Below are 16,926 nucleotides of genomic sequence, written 5' to 3' on the forward strand. Positions count from 1 at the left end.
GACATCACTACTTACACACACAAACATTTAAGTGGCTATAAGTGGTGGTTCACATGTACTCACTTACTCACATAAGTGGGTGTTCACACACAAAGAAGGGTTGTTCACACCAAGACACAAGTGGGTACACAAACACGTACATGATGGGTACACACATAGAGACTCCAAAATACCTGACAAGAAATACCTAGGAACTCTTAACATTTATGATGCCTAGACATGCATACCTCTTCATCCTCTACGTTGATATCAACTATAAAGTCCTTTCCAAAATCTACCCTAAACACAATTGAAAACCAAGGTCAGTCCTAAACCAAATCATGAGGTAGGAGGCTAGCTCACCTCCCAACCGTGACCGGCATCTACCGATCTCCCCCAAGCCAAGGCTAGGGCTTCTTGCACAATCCCATAGGTCTCTGGCGTCCCATACCACCGGAGCCTGCCAGTAGGCCTTTGACACGCCAACCTATGTATCCGCCATGTGCGAGGCAAGAGCATGTCTTCTCTCTTGGTCCAAGCTAGACAATCAGTGGTGCATGCACACAACTATGTCTCACAATAACCTAGGAGGTATGCTATGTTGTGGTAATGCACCATGTGAAACTGAGTCCGTGTCTACAAATGTGCCTTCTACAGCAATCATATCTAACACAAGGCTTTGGTTATTCACCCACAACCGCCATGGTCTTGGGTACCACAATAGCTGGGGCACAGAGCTAAGACAACATGCCGCACGGGTGCCCAGCAGGAATCAAACCCATGACCTCGTCCCTGGCATTCAAGACCTCCACAGCTTGACTACCACCCGTTTGTGCTTCTTGCTGAAGTTATTAAAACAACTCAATTAGAAATTTTCAAAGAAACCTTTTTTGCTGAAAAAGAGTGCTTTGCAGCTTTGCAGCTTTGCAGATAAATTAATGGAAAAAAGGGTGTGCATTGCAGCAACTGCAAGTCAGATCACTTCCCTGTCAACTTCAAAATCCATCCTGACGGGCAGCATACAGGGAGCAGGACTTTTAGGTGGCTCCTGAAAAGGGGACCAGAAAAATCTTGGTTGGAGATCCTCCTGCTAAGAGTAAGGGGAGTCCCTCTAGTGCAAAGATAAAGAGGGAGGGCGGCGGGCGGAGTCACAAACCTCGTGTTGGCAAAGCCAACGCAAGTCCCTCTAATGGATGCTAAGGCATTCTCGCCTCTCGAATCAAAGCCAACAGAATGTAAATTGATTGACCGTTACCACTTCATATTACCATTCATAAGCCATAGCTTACTTCGACCCTCCCTATTTTCCATAGAATTCCCGGGGCTTTCCTAGCCACTGTGTTGTTCGTTGGTATCTCTTCCCTGAAGGTTGGTCATCTTAGCCTCACTTTCGAGAATCGTTACTAATACGCTTTCTTTATTGTAAACTACTCTTATTGGTTTGTCCCGGGCTTAGTAAATTTTACTTTCTTAGCTTTGTCTTATTACATGAGTAATGGGGTTTGCCACCTATGGTGGGATTCGGGTCTTGTTCCAGATCTATCTTAAGTGTATACTTTCGGAATCCCGATGTTATTTCGTGCCGCCCCTTTGGCCTTCCTGAAGCCTAGCGAAGGAGAAGATAGAAGCTAAACAGTCTGGAGAAGAGGAGAATATGTAGAAAACCCATTTTTGGAAAGGGATCATTTAGGTTTGGGCACGCTCCCCCCTGTCCCCTCCATTTTCTGATGATTCTTTGAGTCTTGGAGGAGGATGACATTGACCGATCCTCCTTGAAGAGATTTAATTTCCAAGTTCATCAGGCTATGCTAGAAGCCTCCCAGGATGGGGACGAGGGTGAGTTAAATCTGGTCCAGGACTCTCAGAAGGAAGGAGATAGGAGAAGAGGGTCTCTATTAATGCTAGACAATGATTGATTGCAGCTGGAATGTGATGGGATTGAAGGCTAAAGCTTAGTTGGATTCTTTTTGGAAGCATGTCAGTGAACTTGAGTACCAAGTTTGGGGGGTGCAAGAGCATAACCTATTTTGTAAAAAAGGCCAGAAGAAAATAGCACTTAAAACGTCTTCAAAATTTTTATGGTGGTCTGGATATGAGGTACACTGTGGTACTAACTATGGTGCATAAATCCATGGATCCTATGGTGGCTGCTGATCATCCATCTCGTGGGGTAGTGGTTGTAGAAGCTACTGTAATGAATGAGAGGGTGTAGTTTATTGACATTTATGGGGCTCATACTGCTAAGGCGAGAACTCAGATGTGGAGTTGGCTTGCTCAGTTAGGTGGACAGAAACCTTGGGTGTTAATGGGGGACTTCAATATGGTAGAAAGCCATAGAGGCAGGATGAGGAACAGCAATGTGATTATGGGAGCTGAGAGAAGTAAATGGCAGGATGTCCTCTTTAGAAAGGGACTGGTGGATTAGGGGAATGGTCTTCAAACCCTTGCCATACTTACTTTAGTTTACAGTATGACAACAGCTCTTTGAGATTGGACAGAGTCTATTTTGGAAATAATGCTGATTGGACTCCACATATCTTAATGTCTGACCACCTCCCCCTCGTCTAAACTAGGGATCCTCCCAGTTGATGAGTTTGTGAACCTATAGTCGTGCAAACTTGTAACCCGATTATAGGCATGTGACCTTCTTGTTAGCTTGCAAGCGTCGTGACTAATTGTCTTATAATATGCTTATGTACTTTCTGACTAATTGGGTGTAGACTTCCCAACTACTTGCCTTGCCTGCTTATGGACTTATTCTATTGCAAACTTCCAGACTAACCAACCGCCTAGTAGGCTCCTCGGCTTGCAAGCTTATGGTCTTGCAAACTTTTCGTCTTGTAAGCAGTCTCTCCCGGCCCTGGGTGTACATCTGGAAATCCGAGACAAGAAAAAAACCTTCCAAGGCTCAGTGCTTGGTAGGAAACCTCTGACCACAAGTTTGCAAAGCAACGCCCTGCACTGAACATCCAGATCGATAATATTCAAGCCCCCCTCTCTTTTGGGCTGAATAACTGTGAGCCAAGCTACCCTGGCACGAGTGTCTGAGGTGCCATCCAAGCCCGACCAAAGAAAATTGCGGATCAATCTCCGCAATTGGCCAATGCACGCACGAGAGAAGCACCAACAAGAATGTTGCGTTTGGAGTCAGAGGTCCGAGAAAAACATTGGACTAAGGTTAAATCTTTTCTTACATTCTCATCTTAGGCTTCCAAGAACAAAAGAGAATTATCAGCAAAGGGTTTAATTATTAATTGCTCTTTGTTGGCAACTTGGAGTCCCTGCAGCTGAGCAGCTTTGGGTGTATATTGAGACCATTTGTGGCCAATTAAAAGAGCTTAATCTTCCAAGTCTTAAGGACCCTGCGGAGGCTTTGCAAGAATTTTGACTTAGCAGCTTCTATGGCCAATAAAGGAGCTTAATCTTCCAAGCCTCAAGGTCCATGCAAGAGTTTTGATTGCTCATGTACCTTACATCATCATCCCTCAGCTTGTGTAAACTTATAGAAAAAACTTTTGCAAGGGGCATGATTTACATGTCATATAGCAAAAGATGTGTCCAAGAAAAGTTGAAACTAGTTTCAAATTCTCTCTCATGAATTAGGCAAATTGCCGCCTCCCGGCTACTAACTTGTCTTTTCTTTTCCTTATTTCTCTTTTTTTTTAAATTGGCCTTTGGCCCAAGATCCTCCCATAGTTACTAATTTTCACCGCCCATAGGCACTTATATATCCACCCGTAGGCGATGCCGCCAAGGAAACACCAAGGGGGGGTTTTGAACCCAAGACCTCTTGGTCCTAGGCAAACACCTTCACCACTTGAGCTATCACCTCATTGGCGGCTGCTACCTTGTCTTAAGGACCTCTTGGTCCTAGGCAAACACCTTCACCACTTGAGCTATCACCTCATTGGCAGCTGCTACCTTGGGCTGCTACCTACTCTACTCTGCAATCAGCTGTAAACATAAAGATGCCCCCAATTCAATTGGAAGGTTTTCCAGAACACCTACTTTTTTTTTCTTCCAAATTTCAAGGAAGGGGCTGTCACATTCGGGTCCTATGGGCTGAATCTAAAATCTTATTAAATGGCCTTGTGGTGGGAGCCTTTGAGCTCAAAAGATCAGTGCCATACAGGAGTGCCACTTGGCACCATTTTTTTTATTATAAAAAGTCCTGTCCCATCCTCTTCTCTTGGCGTTTCAAATTGGATGTGGAGGAGAATTGGACTGAGGTTATTATAAAACATCAACCTGCACACATAATGGTAAGAGCACAAGGTCTACAAAATCAAGAACAAAAGAAAAATTGAAAATATACAGATAGAAATCCTCTGGAGCAAGAGAACTTACTGGCGAGCTTTATCTAAGAGATCTTTTTGCCTTCCCAACTGCACACACAAACCACAAACATGCAAAATTGTCGAAATGAGCACTGATTAAAGATAATTAAAGGGTGCCCACTGAAGTTCCTCAAAATGGTAATTACATTTTCACAGAACCTAATTCTTCACCATCAAAGTGATGGAGGAGACTCAAGAAAAGCTTCAACACATAGCTGCATTAATAATCTTCCAATCAGTCCAAAGTTTACTTCAAAGAGGCCCTTCAAGGAGGTCTCATACAAACCAAGAAGCATGCTTTATAATCAAGACGCTGATTACTTGCCATCATAGAGAGCACAAACGACAAAGGAAAGATGATCGTCCACAGATCTACATTTAAAGAGCAGCCTATATAGAGATTAATTCTAACATTGACATTATGTAGATGTTATGATACTCGGGGGTCTACTTCTCACATGCATTAAATACATTAGTAGTAGCTCCATGGCTCAGCACATTGGTTGCATGTAGAGTTAGGCCAAGAGAGAAAGTGAGGAGCATAGAGAGACTTGAGTATGCATATAATATGTGCCACAAAGGAGGTGGCAACACAAACACATACTAAATGATGAATCCCGAATTGGAATAAGCCCGAATCAGCTAACGCTGTGGGTGGGGTTAAAAGCTAACCCAAGGTTAAGGTTAGGGCTAGAGGGCTAAAAGGACCCGTCAAAGAGGCTAGGGCTAGCAAGGTTGAGATTTGGATTGGTCTTGGATCACGTTAAAAGAAAACTAGTGGCTGAAAGGACAAAAAGCCTGATAATTACACAAAAAGACCTCTGCCAAGAGTGTGGGACCTTACGGCCTGGAATAGTTCAGGGTAGCATATGTCCTCGAGAGATGAGGTGCTAGGGCCTACCATCTCTCGAAGACATATGCTTGGGGGTGTTTGGAAGAGATACGTATGCGGGCCTATCATCTCTCGAAGACATGCTTGGGGGTGTTTGGAAGAGTGTGGGACCTTACGGTTTGGAATAGCTCAGGGTAGCATATGTCTTCGAGAGATGAGGCGCTAGGGCCTATCATCTCTCGAAGACTCATGCTTGGGGGTGTTTGGAAGGGATACGTATGTGATTCTTACATTGGTAAGGAGCTAGACTTGTTTGACTCACTGCTTTCATGGTAGGGTTGCTATCATGGAAAGTGTTTTTTGTTGAGTGCATTCTATCATGTCACAGAATCTTCTCTGAGAACTTCCGCAAGAATTGTATCATCGGGAGTGGGAAGTGAAAAGATTGGGATCAGGGTTTGAAAAAAACATTTCGTTCTCGTTTTTAGGTCATTTCAAAAGATTTCGTTTTGTCTTTTTGGATGAGATGGAGAGCACATGCTCTATTCAATTTTCCTGCATTTTCTTAAACTCGCTTTTTTTTTTTCATAAATGTACCACGAGCCTTGCATAGATCTGATTCATTTGTGCAAGTTAAATGTTTGTGACTTGTTTTCAAGTTGAGCCTAGGAATGTTCACCATGAATCCTAAAGGGAAATTGACAGTTGCAACCACAAAAACATGAGATTTGGGAGTGTCAAAAAATAGCAGGAATCTTAACAATAGCCACCCATGGTTTATATCTTATGCAAGGGGGTGAGCTGATAATCTGCCCCACATTCTTCCCGAGGTAATTGGACATTCCACATACACCCACGCGAGGGATGATGAGGCCCGAGGGTATTATGTTCACTACTTTTGGGCCGAGGCAGACCGCAAAAGGAACACTTCGACCTTTTTTTAAAAAATTTGGGGAAAGTTTTTGCGTGCATGCTCCAGAGCTCCCCCGTAGAGGCTGAAGGCCAAAATGATCAAGGTAGCATAAAGCCATGAATCCTAAAGGAAAATCGACAGTTGCAACCACAAAAACATGAGATTCAGGAGTGTCAAAAAATAGCAGGAATCTTAATAATAGCCACCCATGGTTTATATCTTATGCAAGGGGGTAAGCTCATAATCTGCCCCACGTTCTTCCCGATGTAATTGGACATTCCACATACACCCACGCGAGGATGATGAGGCCCGAGGGTATTATGTTCACTACTTTTGGGCCGAGGTAGACCGCAAAAGGAACACTCTGTCCTTTTTTTAAAAAATTGGGGAAAGTTTTTTCATGCGTGCTCCAAAGCTCCCCCGTAGAGGCTGAAGGCCAAAATGATCAAGGTAGCATAAAGCCAATGTCCACATTACCGGGCTCTTAAATAAGGCTGAGGTGCTTGAATTTGTTAAGCGAGTTGTTTTTTAGTGACACTGGCAGATATACAAGTGTGCATGCTTTCTTGGCTTAGCACATATCCCTCCATTAGTTACCAAAATGAAGCCGAAATGGCTACGTACATGACCCTCTCTCAATCATGGGAGACAAGACAACACATGGGGACAGAGAGGCTCTTCCTCACTCGCTGGCCGCTCTCGGAGGGATGCTAGCTATCTCATAAAATTGGAAGGAGGGGGGGAGGTGGAGTGGCAAACATGTGGCCTATAATGCCAAGTGATCTCACTGTCTCTAACCTTTGAGGAAAGGATGGCTACTCCAGATCCATAGAAAGCCTCTCGGTGCTTCCGCATACGCTCGGAGCTGCCTCGCAACTTCTCCCACTAGCCACAAAGGGTGTAAATAGTTTCCGTCCATATGCTCTGGGTGGTCTTAGCGGGCGGTGTGCTAGTGCCCTCTATGGCCTCGTTGCAACAGCGAGCACGCCGACTGTGCCATGCTGCAATGCTACTGACGATCTCCCTCCTTTGACAGGTGCCTGTGGTATGCCTACCCTTTGAGGTTGTGAAAACAGGGCTGCTGTGATCCTGTAGTGAAAGAGGAGAAGGGGGAGGCCATGTCTTGTCTCCTTATATTGAAGGGCTGGTGTAAACTCAGAGGCGTTGATGCCTATTCCATGGTGAAGATGCCAAGGATTAGGACAATCCCAAAGACAATGATGTTGAAACTCCTGAGGGTGTCAGCACGTAGAGAAGAGCGTCGGCCGACCTCCAACTACGAGCCAAGTGCCCACTTTCAAGACCCTGTGAGCTATCTGCCAAAGAAAAAGAGTCATCTTTCGTGGCCAGAAGCTGTCCCACAGCCGTTTCCAAAAATTCCGGAGGTAACATGCAAGGACGCCTTCGGTCTGCCAATGTACTACCACCGCTAGCATACTACCAATATCTTGCATCTTAATCCTGGGGCCCACACGGACAATACACTAAAAAAAGGGGATGTTGGGGACATCCTTTGGGGCAAAGGGATCCTGCCATTGCCAGTCACTACTCGTCGGCCCTCCCATAACCATAATTTCCATAATCTCTCTCTCACCACTTTGGCTGGAGGATGATCAACGTGCCACCTGTGGTCATGAAACTCGATCACTCTCACTTTCTATAAAGTGCAGCTGCTAAGGTCCTCTGTCGAGGGGGCTTTTTCTTTTCTTTTCTTTTCTTTTCTTTTCTTTTTTTTTTTTTGGGGGGGGGGGGGGGGGGGGGGGGGGGGGGGGGGGGTATTTGCGGTCAATCTACCCTACGGCTCAATAGAAAAAGGTCACAAGGGAATGCCAAGCTTGTGCAGAAGTTTGGAGTGGAATCACCGGTATCGTGTCTACATGCTGTCACACAATTTTGTGATTGGCAGGTGTTAGATGCCTATAACTACACAGAGCTATTTGGAGCCATTAGATTTTATGATTATGAATCTAGATAGAGTAGATATTATTAAAGGTAAGGACTATTTCATAATTTGTGTAAAGATAGATTGGAAGGGTCATAAGTTATCTTTCATCATGGACGATGTCCACATTTGTCTACACGGTGATTTTGATGTCACATCCACCCCACTTGTAAACTCAATTGAACTTCATAATATAGAAAAATATTTTAATTATAAAGTGTTTCAATGTGTTCTAGGTACCATGTCATCTGATGCTAATTGTGAGTTTAATTCAGTTAGCCTTCATGTGTCGGAAACACGGGCTTTATAGAACAAAAGGACACAGCTTGCCAATGTTTTCCCAGCTAAGTTGCCACATGGTCTTATGCCCAATGGACTGGTTGATCATAGGATTGATTTGGTTCTAGGGTCACAGTCTGTGAGCTTTGCACCTTACACAATGAGCGAGCTAAAAGAGGATCTGATTGCCCGACAGTTACAGTTATCTGAATATCTCAAGGTGGGAGAGATTTGTAATTGTTTAATTGAGAGTGCCCAAGAGTTATGAAATGTTGCATACAGGGAAGGTTGGGAAGCTATCCTTTGGGTACCGTGGACCGTACAAGATCTTGAAAAAGATTGGTGAGGTTGCTCAGCATGCGAAAGTTCATCCAATCTTTCATTCCAGTGGATTGAAAGAGATGCTAGAAGTTGAGGATAACCTTGTTACCCCTTAGGAACTTGTCGAGGTTGAGGACTTCTCCTATGTTCCACATGAACATGAGAGGGTGATGGATTTCACGGAAAGGCAACTTAGGAACAAGTTCATCCCTAAATATAAGATTAAAGATAGGGTGGAGGATGACTCAACTTGGGAGTCAACAGCTACTTTGAGTAAGCACTTCCCTAAATATAAGATTAAAGATAGGGTGGAGGATGACTCAACTTCGGAGTCAACAGCTACTTTGAGTAAGCACTTCCCTAATTTCATTTAGAAGTGGAAGTATGTTATATATTTGGACACTAATCTACGGATTAGGGACCTAATCAAACAAGGTTAAGGGGCCCTCGAATTAGGGGTTAGCACGGTAATGCTTGGCTAGGGTTCCTAGATTGGTGAAACAAGCTTATTGGTTGTTTATAGTAGATCAGCTATTCATGGCGTAGTTATCACTATATAAGTGAGGGCTTGGGTTATTATGAGAGAGTTGTGAAGATGCACCACTCAAGGTCTGGCATAGTTATCACTATATACGTGAGGGCGTGGGTTATATGAGAGAGTTGTGCAGATGCACCAGTGAATGTCTGGCGCGATTATCACTATTATGAGAGAGTTGTGCAGATGCACCATTGAAGGTCCGGCTTGGACCAGCAGAGCTGTCACGCTCATGCCATGCACCTGGCGAGTACATGGGTTGGCGTGTCGAAGGCCTTCGAGCAGGCTTTGGTGGTATGGGATGCCGGAGTTAGACATGGAGCTGTGGGATTGTGCTTGATTGGCTTGGGGGAGACTAGCGGACACAAGTTGTGGTTGGGAGGTGAGTTGGTCTGCTGCCCCATGATTTGGTTTTGTACTAACCTTTGTTTCAGCAGTGAATAGAGTAGATCCGTTGAAGATTTTAAACGTGGAGCGAGGGGAGTCCGGCTGTCCAAGCGACACTTCGGCCATTCACAGGAGGGGGGGTTGGGGAAGGGAGACGCAAGTACTTGGCCCACTGTGCTCACAAACGGTGATGACCTGGAAGCCACTGACACTGGCCACAAGGAAAGCCTCTGCCTCTCGAATCAATATCAGGCTCCGTGACACAGTGTTGTATGCCACGGCGGCCCAACAAGTGAAAGGCTATCTTGATGTAGCCGTTGCCCAAGAAATGGATGCTCGTGATCCGTCCTTGGTTCTCAGTGAGGGCCACTTACAGGAGGTATCGAGGTTGCATGTGGGCTAGCCAGCTGCTGACCAGCTTGCAGAGGATTGGTTGAAGAGGCTAGGAGCTGGAGATCCAGATCAGAGAATATGCAGTGAGTGAGCATGGCCAAGGCGATACGCTCCAGCTCACATCCACATATCCTGCCTGCCCCAAGCTACTCCAGGCCATGAGGTCCCACTTCTGGCAGTGTTCTAAACCAGTGGATTTCTTCTTAAGAATGATAACTGAGCCCTAAGTACTCTTTTATAGACCAGCCCTAGCGCTTCTTTCCCTTTCTAGCTGCCAGTCTACTTTTAACGTGACGACCCAAGGCCAATAGAGACCTCACCCTTCTAACCCTAGCAACTTGGGTGCGAGGAATCCATGGCAAACTCTTGATGACCACTAGCGAGCTGTACCCCCGGGTTATCTTAACACTAGTTAGTTCCAAGTACATGACCATTACATGCTTCATTGATTAAATTCCTTTCTTATCAGTTAGATCCCAGATTAAGAAACCATCTAGTCTATCTTCCCATTGTTTCTAAGAGGAAACTTTCTAAAGCAATTATCAGCAAACAGGTTCCAACCTCAGAAGCCCGTGATTTATCTAGATCAACTGAGCAGCTACTAAGCTCCATCTCAGCAAAGAAAGCCTCCAAAACAAATGCAATCACCTGCCAATTGAACATAAAACACAGTCTATTAGCCTTGTTCTGCCACTCCATCCACAATATGAAACTAACTTCAGAAAGCCACAATTACTAATCCCATCCAGCAAATGGAATATTATTGTAGAAGATTCTACCAAGTTGAGAAGGAAAAGAATTGCAAATGCATAGAAGCTGAGAAAATATAGTGACGTCCACCAAGTCCCTGTTAAGATGACAAAGCTCTGCACAACACACACAAAAACACATCGTTATTGAAACAACAAAGAAAGGTGAGATGGGCCAAGAACTGTTTTTTTTTTTTTCCAACTAGCCTTTGGGCCAAGATCCTCCCATAGTTACCAAATTTCACTATCCGTAGACAGCCGCCCATAGGCGCTTATTTATCCACCTGTAGGCGATGCCGCCGAGAAAGCACCAAGGGGGGTTTTGAGCCGAGGACCTCTTGGTCCTAGGCAAACACCTCCACCACTTGAGCTATCACCTCATTGGCGTGGTAAGAACTGATTGCCTCTAGCGTCTAGAGTCTGTGCTTAAACAACCTTTAAAGCCATGCAGAAATACCTCCCATAAAGGAACGGAAAAGAGGTACTTGTCGAGAGATATCAACACGATAATCCCCTGGAATAGTGTGGAGCATCAGAGGAGATTTTAATGTCAAAGCCAAGCCAGTGGACCATGAGAGACTGATGCATGAACTGCTATGATGGTTTGATAGTGGAAACCAAGGCACTGGTATGCAGGCCCGAGTCTGATTTTATGCCCAAAAACCCTCTTGGTTACAAATTGAAGAGATGAGAAGACTAGAGAATTTTTAATGAAAAAATGTTCAGTGCATCCAAGGCTCTCTGCATCTGTCTTAAGAAGATGTGTCTTAGGATAAGGGTAACGACTACAAGTCCTTTGCTGAGCTCTTATCTCTAGATTCTGAGTGGGGTTCCACCAAGGAGGGAGGAGTAGAAATTTGTCATGCCCTGGGGGGATAAAAGTGAAGTACAAGTTTAAGATTTCCTGCAGTACAAAACATGGACTAAGAATATTAGAGGGCCCCTCTTATGCAATCTGCATTGATAAGGAGTGTACTAGCGGCTCTTGCCTCACTACTGCATAGCTCACAGCCGGATAGTCATACACACGGCCAGAAGTAACAGCTTAAATGTTCATACCACTGCAACCCTTAACTTCGATAGAGAAGAAAGATATATCTTCAAGAGTCAAGAGTGTGATATACCTCAAGCCAAATTTGCCAGTTCCCCATAACTAGAAGCTCGAAAAGTGTTACCATTCCAGTTGGATAGTCATTAAAGTTGTGCACCAAATAGCTACATCATGTTAAAGAATTGTGACCCTCTGATACATGATCGAACAAATTACTCTCAATTAGACACTAATTCTAAAGAATCGAAACAAGGATACTCGTTTTCATAGAGGTCAGTCGTCTCCAAGGTCTCATTGTAATTGTTCACCAATCCACCAAATAACTGAAAGGTTGTGTCAATGGTAATTAATTTCATAGGAAAAAAATATATATGTATGCTCCCACGTCTTTTTCTCAATGCTCCCAACACAAAAAATCCATTGCATTTTGAGGATGCTAAGTTGTACCTGAACTCCGAGCGAGCAGTAGATACACATCAAGCAAAAGATCATGCCCAGATATGGAGTGAGACGAGGGATCAGTTTTAAAAATGTGCTTATGATAACTCTATACCGGTCGACATGCAGAAGTAGTCGTATCAGACGAAGCAGTCTGGCTATAAGCAGGTAGCGGATCCTGCAGTGGGTATAGGGCTAAAACAACATTAAATGGCAAAAACTAATCGGAGTAAGCTATGTCTAAATGACATAACTTGATGGTTCTATAGAACATAAATAAAATAACTAACACTAATCTTGAAGTTCCTAAATAATGGGTCCATTAAACATAAAGCATATATAACACTAGTCTCCAAGCACCTAAATGAAGTGAATACCATTCTTCATTGGAGATTATTGGCACACTGTTTGGAAGCATGAATGTCAACGTCTCTCCCACCACTGAGAAGAAGAAGGAATAAGTTTTACAATAAATTACCTGACTCAGTTCAGGAACACAGAGCTATGTGTATGACTGCAAGGAGGTCAGTATGCTTGCAAAACCAAACTGCAAGCTTACTGAAGAAAAAAGATCTCGTCCAATGCATTAGATTCATGATAATCATGATAATGACTAGATAAATAGGCAATCATGTACACATCTACATAACTCTGCTTTCAATGTACATGCACCCCTTTATTCATGCGAACCGAGCATCCAATTGAGAGCATGCCATGAATTATTATGTATGTGTGTGCAGGTGTGTCAGTGGGAGCATGCATGCATGTGTGCCTGTGTGTGGGTGCAGAGGCACGAGAGTGCATGCGTACCTGTATGCGTGTGTTTGCATGTGTAGGTGGGTGCCTCGGTACATATGCCTGTGTGTGCATATGGGTGCGCCTGTATATGTGTGCGCGTTCATTTGCATAGGCACACGTGCATGTGCACATGGTTGTGTGAATAAGTGTGTGGATACATTTGCATAGGCACACATGTGCATGTGCACATGGTTGTGTGAATAAGTGTGTGGATACATGGTACGTGTGCATGTGTGCGTCGATGGGCAGGTAGCACATGCGTGGATGGGCAGGTATATGTGACTGTATGGGTACCTGTGTGTGCACGTGAATATGAGTACGTGGATGTGTGGGTGTGCATCTGCATGTGTGCATGCATGGGTGGGTGCATGGATGATGTGCGCACGTGTGCCCAAAAGGATGTGTGGATGAATGTGTTGGGCTTGCACACCTGCACATGTATGCATGTGCGCCTGTGAGTGCATACCAAACAGAACTACAATATTACCAAGGGGAACGACCCGTGTCATAATATTTTTAACGTCACCTATGATACAGGTGATGGTGAAATCGAATTTGTTCAAACCATCTTGCCAGTAGGTGAAAAATCCATACGCGTAGATTTTCAGTAGCATTTCAACCACATAAAGCCAACCTGCAGAGAAGACAGGTGACTGGCCTTGTAAAACTTTTCCCTGTCCCATCAAAAACCTGTCTGACAGTTTATCTATGCTATTCTACAAGACACTAAGCACGAACTTTTTTAAGCGTTCAAATACATAAAGACAACCCTGCCCTAGAACAAACAATATATACTATTCCCTTTCATTTGTCTCTCCTCCCATCATATCGTACTCTTTGCCTCCCCTGGTGTTGATAAACGAATGATTTTCAGAGATCTCATGTGGCCTCGTAAAAACTTCTGTTGTCCCATCAAAAACATGTCTTATAGTTATCTATGCTATTCTACAAGATACTAAGCATGATTTTTTAAAGCATTTCAAATACATTGAGACTATCCTGCCCTAGTACAAACAATATCCATTTTCAAAATACTATGACAGTTGAACTTCTTAACACGAATCATCAGAGATTCATCTACTCCAGATTTTCTGAAGGATGCCAAGCGAATGATTGTGACGTTTGAAACCAGAGCTCTTTTCAAAATATGTTTATGCTTTGCTGCATAATTGCAGATTTTCAACACAGGCAGTTGATTCAACTAAAATATATATATATACAATAAAATTTGGCGGTACCTTTTCAAAAAAATTTCTTTGGACGATAATTTTTAAATTGCATATACCCACATGGAAAATTATTTCCAGGGTCTAGTATCCTACCGAAAACAAACTCCACATCTTGCCAAGTATCTTGTCCTGAATTGTTCTCCAGATCAAGCTGCAACAAGCATTAAAAAATTTTTAAAAATCAAAAAGACGAAAAAATACAAGAACAGCTAACAAAGCCAATCAAAAAACAATAATACCATAAATATTCATGTAAGAACGGGCTGTCACCCCATATCCTCATGAAACCTGCCCATCTAGCCTCTCGCGAACAGGACAGACCATGAATGCTGCCCTAGAGAATAGACACGCGTGAGCAGCATCAGGCCAGGTAATGGACAGGGACTAGTACACACAATGGCCAGTTCTGGCCCTCCAAATCTGCCAATGTATCAAAGTCCCAATTATCTCTCATGCTAAATACACTACCAACATAAGGTCACAATCGAGGCACCTACACCAGAGTCACAGTATTGGAAGCACAGAGAGTACCAGAGACAGCATTGGAAGCATAGAGTGCCATCTGCTGAGACACCCTCATAAAACTGATGAGGCAATCCACCATCAGTGGTCAGCCAAATGACTTAAATCTATGAGCCACATAACTGAACTCAAGATAATGTAGTAAGATACTATCCGCTGCTAGACATAAGCTCTTTGTGAGTAGTGTCCACTGATGAGGCAATCCACCATCAGTGGTCAGCCAAATGAAAAGATAACCTTCCGGACTCTAATATGATTCCACTTTCTCCTCTAAAAGAACCCCTTTATTGCCATAGTCAAGTGATGTTTCTCTCAAAAGAATTTCCTGCTAGGTTTTTAAGTGGAAGCTCTAACCTACATTAAGTCTCCTCAAAGAAGGGAACATTTTAACAGGCCTCTTCAGCAACTATATACCTCCATTCTTCCAAATCCCACTGATGGAGAAACCACTCGGCATCTAAGGTATCCAGGAAGAGCTGCATACCAAGTGAGATATCGTCTGCCAATCTCATTGACAAATCTAAACCTGCACCATTTTCTGAAAATGGAGGTCAGAAATGGGAAAGATGGAATTGTCATAAATGCTGTGTAGGCTGTAGCCCATAGTACAGAAAACATTAAGATACTTAGACCCTTCATATGCGATCTCTTTCAGTGATTTCATCAGGCACTCCATAACTTGTCCTCCATTTGGGATAGAACACAGATTCTCTGGAGCGCAAAGAACAGATGGAAAGCTTTCATAATACTTGGGAAGATAGCTACTTCCTCTTAGCCAGACTACTTGGCATCGTTTGTGCATGAACCTAATTGGGCCCCACGTAGTGTATCTGTGTTTACATTGCCTCTTTTAATACCTGTGAATGTTCGAGGGATCAGGGACGCCTGGAAACCTAGAATTTATGTGTGCATGAACCTATTTGGGCCTCATGTAATGTATCTGTGTTTTCCAGAAAGTAAGTATTGTTTATGGTCCAATTCATAAAATGCAGATACATTAAAACCCAAGGACAAATGACAAAAAGGGCTGACAAGTTATAATTTGGTTGCCTCTTCATTGATGAAGTGTGAATTATCTCCAATTGCGGCAATGTGAGCGGGCATGGGCAACCCAAATTATTCAGCAGACAAGTGGCAAAGCCATGTGTAAAAGGCATGGGCAAGCATGGGAAGATAGGTGCACCCATCTTTCTCCTGCAAATGCAAAATTCAGAAAACATTCATTCTTTGTCGTGCCTCTTGCTCTCCACCACTTTACTAGCTGCTTGGACTGGGTTTTTAGCCTCTTTTCATGAGTTGTACCAGTCTAAATTCTTGCCCTACTACTGCCTTGAAGTGCTCCAATGCTGGTAAGCCTGTTTTAGGGCTGTTTTAAAGGCCACATATTGCTGTCCAACCTGATTTGAAGCTATGAGGCCTGCCCTACCACTACACAATCATGAAAAAGAGGTAAAATCAGAAAATCCCTGCTTATAATTCATTTTCAAGACTTCTATGCAATCGAACGGATTTTAAAAGCTTATGAGAGAATCAGATTTAAAAGCTTATGACAGAATCAGATTACCCTACAAGACTGAGTATTCACCTCCAGTAGTGGGTGAGTCCATGATAATGCGATCATATGCATGGCAAATGATCGAGTGCACTAACATAACTGCTCTTTGAAAGTTTTCATCAATCAACTATAATTGGATAATGCAAATAAGTCGATAGAGGTAGCTCCCGATCATTTCAAGCTTGTTCTCATTAAAACTTTTTTGTGAATACAATACCACAAAAGAAAGGAGAACGTGGTGGGGTGGGTGTGGGAAGGGAGGATGTGGCCGGCGCCCTGGGCCCGGGCCGCGGGGGGGGGGGGGGGGGGTGTTGCGACCTAACTTTAGCCCCTTTGGCAGTGTTTATGGTCTTGTTATTGTGTGGGTTTCATCTTTCATGCTTAATTCTAGTTAATTCAATTAATGACTAATCACCTAGAGATACAAAATCCCCATCACAATGGTATCATAGCTTAGGCTTCCATTCATTGAACTCATAGTTACATAAAAACATTGATGCATCTGGAAGAACGTGCCTCTATAGCCCGTCCGAAGCACACCACCGTGAAGAGAGAACTATCACCAGCACCACAGCACCAACAAACAACACCAAATGAAGGCACCAGTACACCCAGCTGACATGCCCTGGTCTCTAGCTGACACACGTGGACACTTAAGCAAACTCC

The 16,926-nt window shown here is 43.7% G+C and overlaps 1 protein-coding gene across 4 annotated transcripts in view; it reads right to left on the bottom strand.

Annotated features, from left to right (window-relative positions):
* Positions 1-16,926, bottom strand: part of TPC1 (two-pore channel 1) — a 167,549-nt gene that overhangs the window by 40,176 nt on the left and 110,447 nt on the right. Inside the window, exons 14-22 of one of the 4 annotated variants that reach the window (XM_086786620.1) lie at positions 14,277-14,334; positions 13,481-13,588; positions 12,534-12,597; positions 12,166-12,334; positions 11,977-12,041; positions 11,792-11,882; positions 10,698-10,784; positions 10,480-10,566; positions 4,327-4,364 (exon numbers count right to left, since the gene is read on the bottom strand). In XM_086786620.1, coding sequence (XP_086642746.1) covers positions 4,327-4,364; positions 10,480-10,566; positions 10,698-10,784; positions 11,792-11,882; positions 11,977-12,041; positions 12,166-12,334; positions 12,534-12,597; positions 13,481-13,588; positions 14,277-14,334 — 767 coding nt within the window. Of the gene's footprint in view, positions 1-4,326; positions 4,365-10,479; positions 10,567-10,697; positions 10,785-11,791; positions 11,883-11,976; positions 12,042-12,165; positions 12,598-12,966; positions 13,589-14,276; positions 14,335-16,926 lie in introns of those variants that run through there. The other 3 variants (XM_086786624.1, XM_086786622.1, XM_086786623.1) reach the window with 3 other exon arrangements.

This window comes from Cibotium barometz, chromosome 49 (assembly GCF_041138505.1).
Source record: "Cibotium barometz isolate CiBa-2024 chromosome 49, ASM4113850v1, whole genome shotgun sequence".
Taxonomy (NCBI): domain Eukaryota; kingdom Viridiplantae; phylum Streptophyta; class Polypodiopsida; order Cyatheales; family Cibotiaceae; genus Cibotium; species Cibotium barometz.